Here is a 17036-nt window from a genome sequence, read left to right on the forward strand (position 1 = left end):
CGTTCTTAAAATGTTTTGAACACTTTTACTATCAAATAAATGTGTATATAACCTCCTAGGAAACTGTTTTGATCTGTACAACAGTTATACTACTTCATGGGAGCATCTTGTATTAAGGGGGCCATATACTCGACATAAACATAAAAACACTGTTAATGATTGTACAACCTGCATATACTTAATGCCACTGAACTGTACACTTAAAAATGATTAAAATAGTAAATTTTATTAAGTGTATTTGACCCACAATAAAACATTTTTATGCATTTCTTGCAAGTTGATTAGTATAATTTTGAAAGATGAATCATCTTAGAATGTTCTGAATAATAACTCAGTTTTAATTCATTTATTAACTTGTCCTAGTGAATGACAAGTCACATAAATTTTCCTTGCCTCAATTTTCCCATCAGTGAAATAAGGATACCTTATGCCTTAAGTGACAGACCTCTGTGAAGAGGAAATTAAGAAAGTGACAATGATATGAAAAACCTGCACTATGCAAGAAGGGTACTATTGTTCTCAGAGGCTGCAGGTTTGTTACTGGGCTGTTAATTTTTTAATATGAGTTTATGAGAATTAGTAATTTATTTTAAATATTATTATTAATTTAGCAATGGTTTTCAGTATCAACTCACTGACCCTCTCCCTACCCAGTATAGCATAGTTTACAAATCACTGTAAGGATTGGTTGATAATACTTAGCAACTGGTTTCCATAAATATAGTATTAAAAGAATACTGAACTAAGCAATTATTTGCAAAGTGACAACATTAATGAAGTTGTTCATGAGCAATAAGCATAATCACAAACTATTTCTACTCACGAACTAAAATAGAAAAGTGATTTCAAGATAAATGACATTAAAAGAAAAAAGGTCCAATAGGTTAGGGACTTTTTAGTAATAAATACGGCACAGTCTCAGTTGACCAGAATTTAAATGTATACATTTAAAAAAATAGCCAAATTGACAACAAAACAAACCCTTCAGAAGGATTCAGCATGCCTTTTCCTTTTTTTAATGCTTTATCAGTCCAATATCCTAAATTTCTAGTGACACTATTCAGTAATGGCAATTTATAATTTAGATTAGCCTGAAACATTTTAGAATCTTCTAATTATAAAGTATTGAATGATATTAGTGTGTATTTAATAAATCTTAGATCTTAGAAAGCATTTTGACATCAAGAAAATAAACTTTGATTTCTGGGTGACAGAAGTAAATTTGGAACCACGTTTTATTTTTTTTGGAGGAGAGCAAATTTTGTAGTTATTATAAATTACAGACTGACATTACATTTCCTTTAATTACAAATAAATATCCTTTCAACAATTATTAAAATCAATACAAAAGGGGCTCAGCTGGTGAAGCATGTGACTCTTGATTTCGGGGCTGTGAGTTCGAGATCCATGTTGGGTGTAGAGATTACTTAAAAATAAAATTTAAAAAATCTTGAAAAAAATTGATACAAGATACTTCAGTCTGATTATGTTAACTGCTGTCTTAAGGTGTAATCACCATAAGTAATCCTATCTAGTGAGTATATGTAAAATTGTGTTGATCTGCAAGAGTAATGTAAAAACAATTCTGTATTAGAATCAGGTGTAATTATTTACAACTCCTTGAAATAATCCCTGTATTTTTCCTCTAATCTATACTCATGTCATTCCCTATTACAAACTTAGGGGCAGATAAAACATTTAAGTCTATACTAATTCAGAAATAGAGGCATTAATCCTAGAGATATTTGGATATTAATTCAGAAAATGTGAAGAACGAATAAGATTATTCCCTTCACTATCTGATGTTAAGAAAGGCATGTTTTCATGACAAGAAATCACAATTAGCTAAGTTACACAGGTGCAAGTCATGCTTTTAGAGATACCATTTCTCCCCCAGTTATGAAAACTATATTCTTAGAGAACTATGCTATATATACTCTTCCCCAAAATAATATGCCCGGGAATTCAGGTTCTCCTTTCCCAGCACCCTTTCTCTTTCTAAAAGAAGGAATACTTCTTTCTTACCCTAGTTCAAACAAAGGGAAAAGTAAAAATATTGGTATCTGTGTTGAGAAAGTGAACGGTTCTAATACAAGTAAGGTCGTTTCCACTTCTTTACTTTTATCAAAATGGAAAGAAGACCCAACTGAGTTGTCATTTGATAGACGATTAAACACATTTTTGATGACAGTGCCATGTAATTTTTGGCACATAATATAGGAACTCAAATAAGTGAGCTTAATTTCCTGGATTAGTGTCGAATACAGTATAGGGAATATGGTTAATAATTTTGTAATAACCACACAGTGACAGATGGTGACTACATCTATCATGGTTATCATTTTGTAATGTATAAAAATATCAAATCACTATGTGGTATACACAAAACTAATATACTACTGTATGTCATTTATAATTTTTAAAAAGTCTGCCATAGGAAGGAGTACTTGAATTTTTAGCTATATTCTCAGTTTATCAGACGTAGTCATTTTCTTCAAGATCCTAAACTATTTTTCAAAATTCTTATGTCTCAGGTTAAACGATTATTTTTTTGATGAAAACGATTTTCATTTATTAACTATAAATTTGGTTAATTTGAATAAAATTAGAAAGCTTCATGTTAATCTGGACTTCTAAGAATTGGTGTTCCAATAAATGCAGAAAGAATGTCTCAGGGTGACAGCAGAACAGCATTATATCTAATCATATGCAAAGCTATAAAGTACTACAACACAGAAATAATAGCTTCAGTAATGACTTTTCCACTGTTTTACAATAAAATAAGAATCCAGTTTCTTAAAAAATGTTATTTCTGTGTAGTATTACTCATTCTCAAGTTTTTAAAAAAAGCTTTAAGCTTTCTATTTAACAGTCTTCTGAATTTACTGAATAGACTTTTCCTTAATCCAACAGACCATTAAAAAAAGTTGACTTTAAAATGCTTGGAATCCCAACTGATTTTACACTGTATGACAGGAATAATGAACAGATTCTTGACTACTGTAATTTTTTTTCAATGACTTCCTAGAGTAAGAAGCCCTATTACTTCCAAGTAAAGAGTTTGAAAACAACCATCTTACGCCATGCTGCTTTCCAGTGGAAAAGACCATATCACTCCCCTGCTTCAAATCCATCTGCAGAGTTGCTTCTTCCAGGAAGCCAATCATGAGCCTCCTAGGCCTTGACAATGAAAAAGACAAGGGTTGGAGTGCTCCTGAATCTACTCAACTGCTGCTAATTAAAAATACCTCCAATAATGCAAAATTTTAAAATTAGACATTCTCTCAAAGATTTAGGGCATTAGAAAACTCTTTTGTTAACTTATTTGTACCACTGGGACATGGTGGTGTATGCCTGCAATCATAACTACTCATGAGGCTGAGGCCAAGGATAACCTGAAATCATGAATTTTGATTCTTTGAACACTGAATATGTACCAACAGTTCTACATTATTATATTCCTTGCCTACTAGTTTGCCTAGGGAGTCTTAAACTACCACAGTTCAAAAATGGTGATGATAAATACCATTATTGCAATAATACTAAGTGAATAATAATTAAAAATACAATTAATTCTTTCTTCATTCACTAGGTTCAAGCCAAGTGAAATGAGACTTGTAGGAAAGGAGAACAAATACGGGGGGGTACCCAAAAGTAGACTTTTTCCGGTTATTCTGCTTAGTTCCTTGAATTGAATCAAAACAAAACAAGACAAAACATCAACCTAACCTCTATTCATTTATGATGTGCTAGTCACTACTCTAAGAGATTTATATTCTTCAACTCATTTAATCCCCATGAAATTCCTAAGATACCGCTCCTATTATTTTCCTCACCTGATGAGAAAAATGAATTGTGGAAATAACTTATATAGGGTAACACAGATAAATAAGAGAGACATGTTTTCAATTCAGGCAGTACAACCCCATAACCTGTGCTCCTAATCTGTATTATTAATTTTTAATGCGTTCATTTTTCTTCTGATATTATAGTTTTTAGACTGTTCCTTAGAGTCCTGGGATCCCATGAGAATGCTTCTGGGGCCATTAAGGAAAATAAGAGAAATCAGATGGGACTCTACACCCTTTACCCAACCAAAGCAACTTCACTACATCTGTTTAAATATTGAGGATAAAATTAAACTTTTCATAGTAATAATTAAAAAAAAAAGATTCTCATACTAAAAGGCAAAAAGTGTGAAAATCACAGTATCTAGACTATAATCTTCATGAGGTCAGGATCTATGTCCAAAAGTAGCTCATATGTTTCAAATTCAATAAATATTAACTTAACAAATTAAAACTATACGGTTCTCATAAAAAAATTTAATATTCATACCATTACATCAGAGAAAATCTTAATACAAATACAGTTAAATTAAATAACACTAATATTAAAATCACACTCCAATTGGTGCCACTTAGTTTTTAACCATAAGCAATCAAAAGATTTCATTACCTCAAGGCTACTGATGGGTTAATAAGCATAATCGATTCTCACGTACAAGAAGTAGGTATGCTTTCTACACATATTTTTTTTTAGATATATAAATAATCATACTGCCTAAGGTACCAAAATGTCTCTGTATTTTTTGTTAGGATTATTGAATACAAGAAATTACACTGAAATTCAAATTATCAGTAGAAATATTTTCTGAAGTTCATGAATTGTCTTCAATCTTACAGAAGTTACAAGGAAACTTGAAAAAAAAGGATAATTGAGGAAACTATCTAAAAAAGTTATTTTAAAAAATCTACTCTATTAGTTATCTTTAACACCTTTCATCTGTGGACCTAACAACTTACATGCATGTTCATGAAACAGGGAAAAAGGCTACAGACATCATTTTGTATTCCCTTTAATGGTGAGTTTTCAGCTTCAGAGTGAACATCTAAATCAATCAAAAATCATAGAAGCTTTAAGAAAATAAAACTGAAGTATTAGCTTTTCTAATCGTGGATTTGAATTAAAAGTCAAAAGTAGCAAAAATAAAAACTCATTTTTTTTTCTCTTGCCCAAAGTGATTGGAGATTTTTATTTTAGCAAAAGTATAGTTTACAGCCAAGACATAGACATGAGATAATATCCACTGCTTAAAATTTAAAAACCCCTGATGTTTTCATCTAAAATTTTTCTTACTTTATGGCTAACAAACCTCACCCTCATGGCTCTAATTTCAAATGAAATGGAACATGTGAAGGCAATATGTATTAAGAGAAGGTCAGCATTAGATTTACAAATTTATTGTAATAAAACTGTTCTGAAGTGAGGCAATAACTAATAGAATGAAGTTTCTGATACCTTAAACACAAACAAGAAAGTTCAACAAATGCCAAATCTAGCTCAACATAAGTGATTAGATTTAATTTTAATACTCATTTTTAAGAAATTATAGTTAACCATCTGGAAACAAAACACTAAATAAGACTGTATCAAAGGAGTAGGAAACTAGAACATAATAATCCCTTAGAAGGAATTCAGTTTGAATGAAAGCCAGAGCCACTTCCGAATGATTAGCATGAACATTAACTCTTGTTCTCTTCTGACTGTCTCAAATTTTTAATGCCTATGCTGTTAAAAGTATTTTCTTAATCCTTATAAGAAAGCACCAAGATTGGTTTTAGATTAAAAGCAACAACAACAACAACAACAACAAAACCACCTCTCAAGCTTCATCAAGTGTCTAGAACCAAAATAATTTTGGCGGTGCAAGGATAGGAGTTATCTAAAAATTAATATGACTTGGTGATACAAGAAGAGTTTTTGATACTGATGTAACCACCATTTATATAAAACATTTTCCACAGTTGGTACTAAAGATGAATTTCAGTGGTCAGGTAGAATATAAACTATCCTACAGATATCCAAATAAAATTACAATTTGTCTGGCCCGTTCCTATCTCTGAAAGCTCAGTACCCACACACTTTACTTTGTTATCTAAATAGCTGTCAGAATAATATGTTTTGGCTTGCTCTTCTCAGATGAGTTCCTTTTCTCCTCTCCCAGAAAAATAAAGATAAAATTTTTAAAAAATTGTTTATTTAACACTAGGATCCTAGAAAAATAATTTTGAATAAAGTAATTCACATTAAAGCATAAACAATATTAATCATCAGAGGTTTAAAGGAAGATTTTATTAACCCTACACAGTATCTACTTGAGCAGAAAGGCTATTTTCTGAGTGGATCAACTCTAAACCAAGAAATCAGAAATTAAGTAACTTAATTATATCCCCTATGCATTTCTAAAAGATCGCCAATTCCTGATCTAGACAATTATGACAATTAAATTCTAATTTTCCAAGAATACTGTAAAGACAATGGTTAATTTAGGAGACAAATGTATTAATGCCAATGTACAAAGGAATTATTTAAAATTTTGGATGGTTAAGAGTCCTATACTATTCTCAGATAGTGAAAAAGAGTTGTAATAATGTCCTTAATTAATCCATACTCTGTATTTAATCTATTATCTTTGGAGGATGCCTCCTGGGCATATAAGTGTCAGTATTAAAATATGAATTGAGAACAGAAAATTACAGAATTAAAAATAAAATTTTAGAATTTGCAAAAAAAAAAAAAAAAAAAAAAAAAAAAAGAGAAACACCCCAAAACAAAAAAGGACCCCCCCAAAAGGTTAAAACTGAAATATCAAAAATAGTATACCATTATTTTGGGCTTTTTGAAATGCAGAATTTTATTTGTAATAGGGAAGTGAAAAACCATCTCTAATTTTATAGTTAGTGACAGTGATATTAAAAAAATATATAGATCTCATTACTTCAAAGTCGATCAAAGACATAAATATTCAATAAGCTGTAAGAGGATATAAACAACGCAGGAAGAAAAGGGAAGCTCCATGGAGAGACAGAGGGAAAAAAGTGGCAGTGATCAATTGTATCGCCAAATTAAAAAGATCTTTAAGGGAAAGTGATTTGTTAAAATATGTATGCAAAAGGAGGTTCATAAAATTTTCTCATTAAAAAAATCTTAATTTCACATTAAGGTTAAAAAAAGAGATTTAAAAATAAATTTAAATAAAAATAAAAAAATAAAAAATAAACTTAGAGTTCGAGAACTGGTGATCATAAAAGATTCATTCTCTAACATTTCCACCAATGTCCAAAAAAAGCATGACGCTTCTACTGAAAATATAAAGGAGTCATCTTGGTTTTTCTTTTCAGAAAGCCTAGGTTTTCTGTTTGAAATTATATTTTTGCATAAAGTGATAGTTAATCTTCTACCATGTAGTAATCAATCATATGCCACCTAATTGAGGAACATGATAATGATATTCTACTAGCACTAGAATGAATAACTCAAACATGCATGTTTAAATCTTCCATGAAAACAGAAACTCTCAAAACATAAAATACTCATGTTCTGATATGTAAAACTCTACTCTTCTTCTATTGTTGATTTCCATGAAACATGTGAGTTTCACTTTGGAAAGACCTACCTGAATAGCTGAGTTCATGAAACACGTATTTCCCAAGTTACTTAGGCCACAGAGGCCTGGCTGTTCATTGTTTCTTCCAGGTTCTGAATAATCATAGTTCTTATAAGCAGTATATGATGGGAGACAATAATTTGAGTTTTTCACACTGGAAGAAAACAAAGAATATTTTTTATAATGCAGCCGATTATTACAATATAGTTATTTGAACAGAGTACTTCAAACCTATTTGAGATAGGTAGTCAGTCATTAAATTTTTTTATTAAAAAAATTAACTTGTACTTTTAAAGACATGAACCTAAATCTAAATAACCCCCTTTAATTAAGATACTCATCCAATCAACAAAATCACTGCATACATATGCCACACCAACCAATATAAACCACTATTATATCTTTCTACCCTTGATTAGCTGGAGCAGCTCCACAGCTTGCTCCATTCTTCATTGCTCCATCAAATTTAAAACATTCAGATTTTAAACACCACCCGCAGCAATAAATCATCTCATTTATGTCCCTTTTACATCCTGCTACTGTAATAGAATGAGAACAGTAGAAACGGGAGGAGTTGTACTTTAGTTACAGGTGAGAGCAGAGATTTCCAAGACCTCTGTGACATCACTGGTCTGATGCATTGAAGATTCTATTTATAGTTTCTATGCTAGGCCAGCAAAATCTAGTATTCAAATGCGGAAAAAAAGCCTGGGGTGATCAGGGCTGCAAAAATGAAATGATTCGAAGCAAGTACATTCCAGTATTTGCCTTTTCTTTTTCCAGTTTGTTAGAATAATGTAGTTTATTTACCTAGATGAATATAACCTTAGGATAATTTGGACTACAGCATAATAAATATTAGTATTAAAAAAAGCTATATAATTTTCAAACAGAGAATCAGAATAATTTTAGAAAGGAGAAAAGTCAATAAGTTAAATCGTCCTTCTTTCTTTCTATATGTAATAAAGACAATAATTTTGTGGAAAAGGATGGATTCTCCCTTAATTTTTAATAGGTTATCTTATAAAATATTCACAATGGACACTTTAGATATAATGCAAAACCATACTTTCAATCATCATTTTTTTTTATTCGTGAGAACAAACCTGAATGAGAATCAAGGTCATGCTAAAAGCAAATCATGATTCAAATAAAAGAGTGTTACAAATAAACATGACAAATCAGTAACCCTGATAATCTCGATTGGCTACAACTTATTCCTGGTATTCTTTTTAAAAAATATTTTTTACTTATAATTTCAAATACTTTCTATTGTAGCTTCTATACTTTCACTTTATTATTATAACAGTTTAAGAGTACTGTACTACTGCCAATTATAACAAAGCCTTTAGTAAATACACACTCACACACCTCAACAAGCTACACAGGTAAAACAAAACTACCTCAACCCAAAACTACACAAGCAATGCTAACCTAATAATATTTTTACATTTTTAAGAACATACCCCCAACACAAACAAAAAGATCAGTTCCCAGACTCAAAAAAGCAAAACATCCTGATACTTAAAAGGGGAAAAAAAAAAAAGATAAATATATATATCACACAAAAAATACTCAAGCTAGACTCAAGCATCTTTTGTTCTGGCAGATCACTAACTTTATGATTCATATTTGATATTCCCAGTAACTACTAAAATGCAAGACACCTATTAGCAATTCAAGATATGTTCACTCAGTGATTGATTACTGGATTCTTGAATCTAACTTTGAGAACATGTAACAAAAAGCTAAATTCTGTTTTTCTTTTATTTCTATAAGGAGGACTAAAAATCAAGGTTTCTACATACAAAAATAAGGCCTGCATTTTCTACACATTCTCCACATTAACAAACATATTCCAGATATAAAATTATAATAAAATTTGAGCCAAGTACACAGGGAAGTATGCTCAAATGCATGCTCATGCCTAGACAGCCAGACACACACACACACACACACACACACACACACACACACACACACACGCGCGCGCGCGCGCACGCAAGTGAAAAAAGCACATTTACATGCTCATTCCTTAAGTATATATTCAGATATCTGTCTCTGCCACAAGTAACACAAATGGATGCTGGAAGCTCTCCTCTTCTTAACGGCAACAAGGATGGAATTTGCTGGGACAGGGATTTTTATTTACTGAGAAATGAATAAAAACTTACTTTCAAAACAGTTTTTTTTTGTTTTGTCTTTTAAAATTTGAATCTTAAAGGATATCTACATTTCAGTTTAAGTGACAGAGTAAATATAAGCCTTGCCCAAAGATTGAGACAGTCTAGATGCTCAATGATAACAAAAACTGATAAATTTAAAATATTTTAATACTATATTGATTGGCCACTTATAACACACGTTATGTGCTTCCTAAATCAAGTATTAAAGCAAAATACTAAAAGCAGGAGTTCTTAAAATGCTTCAACAAAGTACATAGAAACCTAGGCCTCTGTTTTCTTCCTAAAGGTGGTAAGCTAGTCCTTATCCTCTATGGCTGTGCCTATTTGCAAAAATAAATAAGTATGCCTGTAATCTTAATGGGAATTTTAGTCTTATACTACATTAATTCTGTATTATAAATCTATCACCCTAAATGAAGATACACTGAAAAAAGTAACGTATTTTTTGGTAAAATTGAGCCCTTTTCTTCTATACAAATTTGAGATTGACTTTTCAATTAGCACTTATATTTGACATTGTAAAAGTATTGTAAATCTATAATTAATCCTTGTAACTCTAATTATGCTCATTTTGCAGTTAATGAATGATGCTTTCAGCAAGTAACTTGCAAAGAGCCATATGGCTGGCTAGCTCTGGCAGTTTCCAAAATCAAGTTCTTTTTCATATTTTAATCTTTTACAGGGAGTCATTTCCATTTCAAATAAAAGAGCCTTAAATGAATTAACATAAAAATAAAAATCTGCTCTGATGTGTAATGCCAAAAGTTGTGACAATACATACATTAAAAAGAGTTTTTAAAGGCAGTGTTATATCAAAGCAAATGTAGCAAGACAGAAAAATGCAGGGAACAAAAAAAGAAATTGGTGCATATTAAAAATGAACTTAAATTATAATTGAGGCAAAAACAAATACTGTACAGACTAGCAAGTAAAATTAGGATAATATCAGGGTAAACAACTGATTCTTCATATTTGTCTTCAGTAAAAGCTTTATTAAATTTATATGAAATAATTCCAAGTATACTTTGTTATTATCTTTATGACTAATACCTTTATTTCTGGAAATGAAAACTTTTTACCTTAGTAATGTATCAGTTTAATTCAAGTCTTGAATTTGTAGATAATTTCATAAACTTGTAAGTCATAACTACTGATTTTCGTATATACTTTGGTACTTGTAGAATACCTCCACACACATGACGTTTCAAAAATGTACTTTTAAAAAAGGTAATTACCCATTTTACATACTTAAAAGTAACTATGCTACTTCCATACGAAGTCTTAAGTTTCAACTTATTTCTACAAGTTGAATGGAAAGAAATAAATTTTATGTGAAATAATTTAGATAATTATTATTATAATATTAATCCAAATATTAATTCAAATTCAGATTAATTCAAATTCAAAATAATTAAAATGTTAATTCAAATTCAAATTTAAAAAAACTTTCCATTTTACAAATGTTTGAATTTTGTTCCTTACTAAGAAAGGTAAGCTTTACGTTTAAAGCTTTACTTTTTAGCATGGTGGTACTTCAGTAGCTATTTGCTATAAAAATTTCCTATTATGAAAGGACTATTTTAGTGCCTAAAATAAACAAATATAAATAGCTAAAAATATAATCTAGCCATAGAAGTAGAATCGTTAAACATATTTCAAACTTAAGAAAATACTCCAATTCCTCTCTCAGTAACTTCTGCAGTCAGAGGTTTTAAGATCCAATTATACTATCATATTTTTACCACGGGAGGGAAAGAAGACAAAAACAGAAACACACCAGACCACATATACTAATATGACAACTCCAGTCAAAAGGTCAAAATACAGTCTATGTTCAATGCAGTCTACACACAATGTTAAAAATTTCTCCAAGAATAACTATAAATACATGTTATACCTGGAACTGAATTCTTTTATAGTAAATGTGGGAGCATCTGCAATTGGTAGAAACACAAGAAGTATTTTATCTCCCATGAAAAAATTATTTTTGATGAATTTAACTAAAAGATACCATATAAAATACAAACCAGATTATAGGGATATTTCCTTTCACATTTTTGCCTGTGGACATACATTTTTAAGAGGTAAAGAACATACTACATTTCAATTTTGGATATCCATAGCATCTTCGATATTTCACTATTACACTATAATGATAAATTACTAAAATAAGGGACTTAATGTTTTAAATCTTCTTGACATACATGGTAAATTCTTTTCTAGAAAAGTTGGACTAATACTCCAACCACTCAAACAAAATCCTTGCAAGAATAAGTATCATTTCTTAATTCTTCCCAGTGAGACTGAGGTGGAGAGAAGTGGATGGAGTTTTTTATGGTTTTAATTTACACATCTCTAATCAGTTGTGAATTTGGGTATTTAAAATGTTTATGTATTTTAATTATTTTGCTTTTATTGCCAGCCACATCATTTGCCCATTTTTCTACTTGATTTAGAAAATTTCTCACTGATCTTTTTGACTTTGATATATTAGGAATATTTATCCTTTGTCATTTGTAGCAAGTATTTTCTTCCATTTATTTGCTTTTCAATTTTTATAGGCCTAATAATTAAAAAGTCAATTTAATATAAAGTTTTAAAGAGAAATTCTCAATAGTGATCCAATTTTCCCAACAAAATTTCCTGGATAATCTGCTCATTCTCCATTAGTCTACAATGCTTTCTGATCACATTAAATTCTTTTATGTTTAAAGGACTCTTTCTGACTGTCTATTCTATTTCACTGACCTGTAGATGTATTCCTGGGTCACTACTACGCTGTTTGAATTCTTATTATCTTTACAACAGGTTGTGGTATTTAGTAGGATTAATCCTTTCTGATTTTCCTTTCCAAATTATTTCAGCTATTCTTACATATTTATAAACTAGATGTACATTAAAATCATTTTGTCAAGCCCTCTCCCTACCCCAGATATGAATTTTAAGGGAAAATGAATTAAACCAACAAATTCAATTAATGATGCTATTTAAAAATTTTTTTCACAAACAGCCTTATTCTTTTCAAATTTATTCTAGGAAATCAGATGCCATTTATGAACTGGACAAGTAGTACAAATATTTAACTACATACAGTTAACCTAAAAAATAAACCACAATGTAATATATATATTCAAGAAATAATAAATGGGTAATCGTCTCTAGATTAAAGTTCTTCCCCTAATCTGACTGGACTATACACAAATAATAAAAGCTTTCTTTTTATTCTTTTCTAAAAAATAAAAACCATGACAATTTTCAAGGTAATATACCCACGTCAGACATTACAGTGAAGCCCAAGTGATTTTTAACAACTTTTTTCTTATGGCAATATAGCATACACTTTCATATAACTTTTATAAATTCCAAGATTCTGAATATTATTCATGATGGGGGAAGGGAATTGTTTCTCCAAACTTTTTAAAGAAAAAGTGATTGCCTTTTTGATAAACATAAAATTTTGTGTGCTTTCCAGGTGAGAATCACTGATATATACTTTAAGAAAAAAACTACATATTGTAAGTGATTATATATCTCGTTCTCAAATGACATCTGAAATTCATACCCTTCCTAAAAAATTGAGTTCTAACAGACTTCTCTATATATTTTCAATAGTGTTTAAAAAGTAAAATTCTGACTTTATTTCTCTTTTAGTGGATTATTGTAGGATATGTATTAAATCAAGAAGTTTATAACTGTGCTTTCTTAAAATTACTCCTAGAAGAACTGATCCGTAATTTTAAAAAAATTCAATTTTAATGCATTAAGACTTTTATCCTAAGTTTTAGATACAAGAGATTTTTTGCAACCACAATAGGGCGATCAATTAAACAAAGAGTTTTTAAGATTCAGTGCTTACTTTCTGTTGTTGATGTTGTTATAATTATTTGACAGAGATGAAGGAGAGATCTTTGGTAAAGCTGAAAAATTGGATGCACCTGGGGACCTTTAAAAATATGAAAATGTTAAATTAGATAAAAAAATGCTGAATTTTGAAATTAATTATGAAATAAAGAAAAGAACAGATGACAATGTATGTAGTAAAGAATGCTGGAAAACAGATTCATGAGCAAAATCACTATATATCCTTTGTTTTTCTATTTCCTATATTTTTTTCATATAAAAATAATGGTACAAAAGGGAACTATTTTCAAAAGAAATTTATCAAATTTAATATACAACTTGATATTTATTATTCCTATAAATCTACTGACTCAATATACCCATTTCTGAGTTCAGGTAACCATTTTCAATATTTTACAAACAATAATTTCCTTAAATCGGTGGAATTAAAATATCAATTTTTTTAAGGAAGCACGTAAAGGAAATCCAATTTGTATCTCAGTAAGTACCATTGCATTCTACTTAACACCCAACACTGACACAGAGATCCGAGGATTTACCAATTCTTTAGGCAACATGGACACATGGCATAAAAGAATTCAGAACATAGTCCCGAGAAGTAATTTTTGGTCAAAGTTATCGCTGCAAAAACTGAAAAGACGTACATCTGACTATATATATTACACACCTCACTAATTCAGAATCTTTTCTGGAGAGATTTCAATTACTAATGGCTTTTAATCAACCAATATGCTTTAAGGGTATGATTTATAATCAACAAACTCATTACAAAAGAATGATTATTTTAAAATACTTAACAGGTCTCTTAAAGATTTAATTTCCCTTGTAATTTTGTAAACAATTTTAATTTACTAGGCAACATCTAGCCCACAGGCTATAAAAAGCTGTCAGTCTAGTATCTGGTTCATCATAAACTCTAACTTAGGCCCAAAGTGATTAGTTTTAAAAATTTATTTTATTTCCTTTAATCAGGTACTAATAAACACTGAAATGGTCAATGGGCATGAAAGTATTATCTACAAAATCTGCTTGAAGTATACAAATTTCTGGTGATTTGGATTTCACCTAATCTACATACTGATACATTACGCAGAATACATGGTGGGCAATAACATTTCTTACACATAAAAATTTTTATTTAACTTTTGAAAGTTTTATACATTATGAAATCTTGGTAAAAAATTTTTATTTTTATTAAAGGAGTTTCTTGTTGTTGATACAGGTTGTATATAGGCAGATTACACTAAGAAAGACCTCTATTTAGATGCCTTTCTGACAGAAGATCTTATTTTACTGTGCTAAGTTCAAACGTAAGACAAAATCAACCAAGTTTTAATATAAAACAATGTAGAGGACATTTAAAAGGTTATCTTAATATTTTAAGGTACTAGTTTTTAAATATTAATAGAAATACAGAAGTGTCCTGGCATTTTTGCCTTCATGTCAAGAATGCTAAATTATCAAAGGAAAAAACCCCCAAATTTATTAGAGATGAAGTTATAATGAATTAAGGAGATTAATTTTTCAAAATGTGATCCATTTAGCTACAATTTAATTCACTTCACTTTTCAGAAACAGAAATAAACTGAAATGTTCTCCTGAATTTTAATTATACTCAAATTTATGGAAATAAAGATTCATTACTTTATCCAATAAAGTGGCTGAGGCACATATATATATATATTTCCTTTTCCTCCCCATTTGTGGCCTTTTTACTATCCATTAGCAATTCTATCCAAGGATAGTATTAGAAGTTTCCATGAAATTCACTGAAATACTCGAACATTTATTAAATGACTGCTATATGCCTTGCCCTTGGTAAGTACTAGGAATACAAAGACAGACATAGTTCCTGACCTCAAACAGCTCACAATCTAATGGAAGAAAAAATACATAAGCAAAATAACTACAAAACAGTGTAAGTCCTGTAGAAATTTTAAAACTATAACAAAATATAAAATTTTGTCGGTGGTAACATGAGGTGATTTAAAATGATGCGCAGAGTTGGAGGGATAGGTGGAAACTGGAAAGACACATGCAAAGGTATGGGACTGTAAAAACAATGATGTGTTTAGGGAATTATCAATTCAGTTCAGCTTAAAGAGTAGGAAGTATGTAATGACAGGAACAGAAGTTAATAAGCTAGGCACAATAATAAAGGACTTTTATGTTCTATAAGGGAATTTATTATATCTTATTCCATTGTGCTGGGCATGTTGAAAGAGTTTAAAAGGGTATCTACACAAATTTGTATTGTAGAAAGGTAATTCTTGAGAAAGAGAAAGGAGACTGAGAGATCATTTAGGAGACCAGATTAACGAAATTAATAAAGGCTGGGGCAAAGACCACAGGGAGGGCAAGGGCATATGTCTTGGATGTTTAGGAAGTGGTTCTCAAAGAAAAGTCAGTGGACCCTTAGAAGTCCCACGATTCTTTCAGTGTGCCCATCTATGAGGTCAAAAGCATTTTCATAATAACATCAAGGTGTTATTTAAGTGTTATTTGACCTTCTCACTGGGTGGATATTTGCAATGATAGTGCAAAAACGATGGTGGGCAAAACTGCTGATACTCTAGCATGAGTTAAAGCAGTAGCACCAAATTATATACTAGAGTCCTTGTATTCTTTACTGCCTCCTTGCAGTGGAAAACAGTTTCACTTAAGAATATCCATGTTGAAAAGATAAAAAATACTGATTTTATTAAATCTTGACCCTTAAATACACTTCTTTTTAATATTATGTGACAAACTGGGAAGTTTGCATAAAGCACATCCATTCTATATGGATGACTGTCATGAGGAAGAAGACTTGTGTAATTATTCAAATTTCAAGCAGAACTAGCCCCTCTTTTCACTGTACCACTCTTCCACATAAAAGGCTATGTGGCAGACATCTTCTCAAAAATGAATAAAGGGAGCCTGTAACTTCAAGGAAAAAAACTGAAAGTATTCGTTGCCAATGATAACATTCAAGTGATCAAACAAAAAAACAGTTCTGGAAAACTTGACTTTGCCACTGTGAGGCTTGATAGCTTCCCACTACTTAAAGACTTTCCTTGTAAGATTGGTGATGTTTTAACAAATGTGATTAAAAAATATTGTATGATGAAATATGCCAATATTTGGAATATCTGCATAACTCAGTGAATCAGTATTTTCCAACTGTATCAAGTTACACATGATAGATTTTTAACATAATATATTAAAAGTTCATTGACGTGGTTTCAGATTCCACAATGCAATTCAATTTTCATCATTAATCCACCCCTGGTCAAGTTCTGATGTGGTTATCAATTATCTGAAAATATCTTTCTCTGTTTTAACTATGTATCTGTGAGAAACTGAGTTTTCTTTATGCACTTCAATCCAAACAATATATCGCAATAAACTGAATGCAGAAGCACATGAGAATTTAGCTGTCTTCTGTTTAATCAGGTATTAAAGAAATTCCAAAAATGTAAAACAATTCTACTCTTCTCAGTACATTTTTTTGTTTTGAAGGTTATTTTTCATAAAAATATTATTTATGTAAAAATATA

The 17036-nt window shown here is 30.3% G+C and overlaps 1 protein-coding gene across 5 annotated transcripts in view; it reads right to left on the reverse strand.

The window, feature by feature from the left end:
- The window catches only part of USP15 (ubiquitin specific peptidase 15), a 113315-nt gene that overhangs the window by 31617 nt on the left and 64662 nt on the right, over positions 1-17036 (reverse strand). For 2 of the 5 annotated variants that reach the window (XM_087869004.1, XM_087869005.1), the window contains 3 exons: positions 13493-13579; positions 11534-11570; positions 7460-7604 (listed from right to left, as the gene is read on the reverse strand). In XM_087869004.1, the coding sequence (XP_087725130.1) occupies positions 7460-7604; positions 11534-11570; positions 13493-13579 (269 nt within the window). Of the gene's footprint in view, positions 1-3080; positions 3181-7459; positions 7605-11533; positions 11571-13492; positions 13580-17036 lie in introns of those variants that run through there. The other 3 variants (XM_045789688.2, XM_045789691.2, XM_045789689.2) reach the window with 3 other exon arrangements.

The sequence above is a fragment of the Ursus americanus genome, chromosome 17 (genome assembly GCF_024610735.1).
Source record: "Ursus americanus isolate L20-20 chromosome 17, mUrsAme1.1.p, whole genome shotgun sequence".
NCBI lineage: Eukaryota > Metazoa > Chordata > Mammalia > Carnivora > Ursidae > Ursus > Ursus americanus.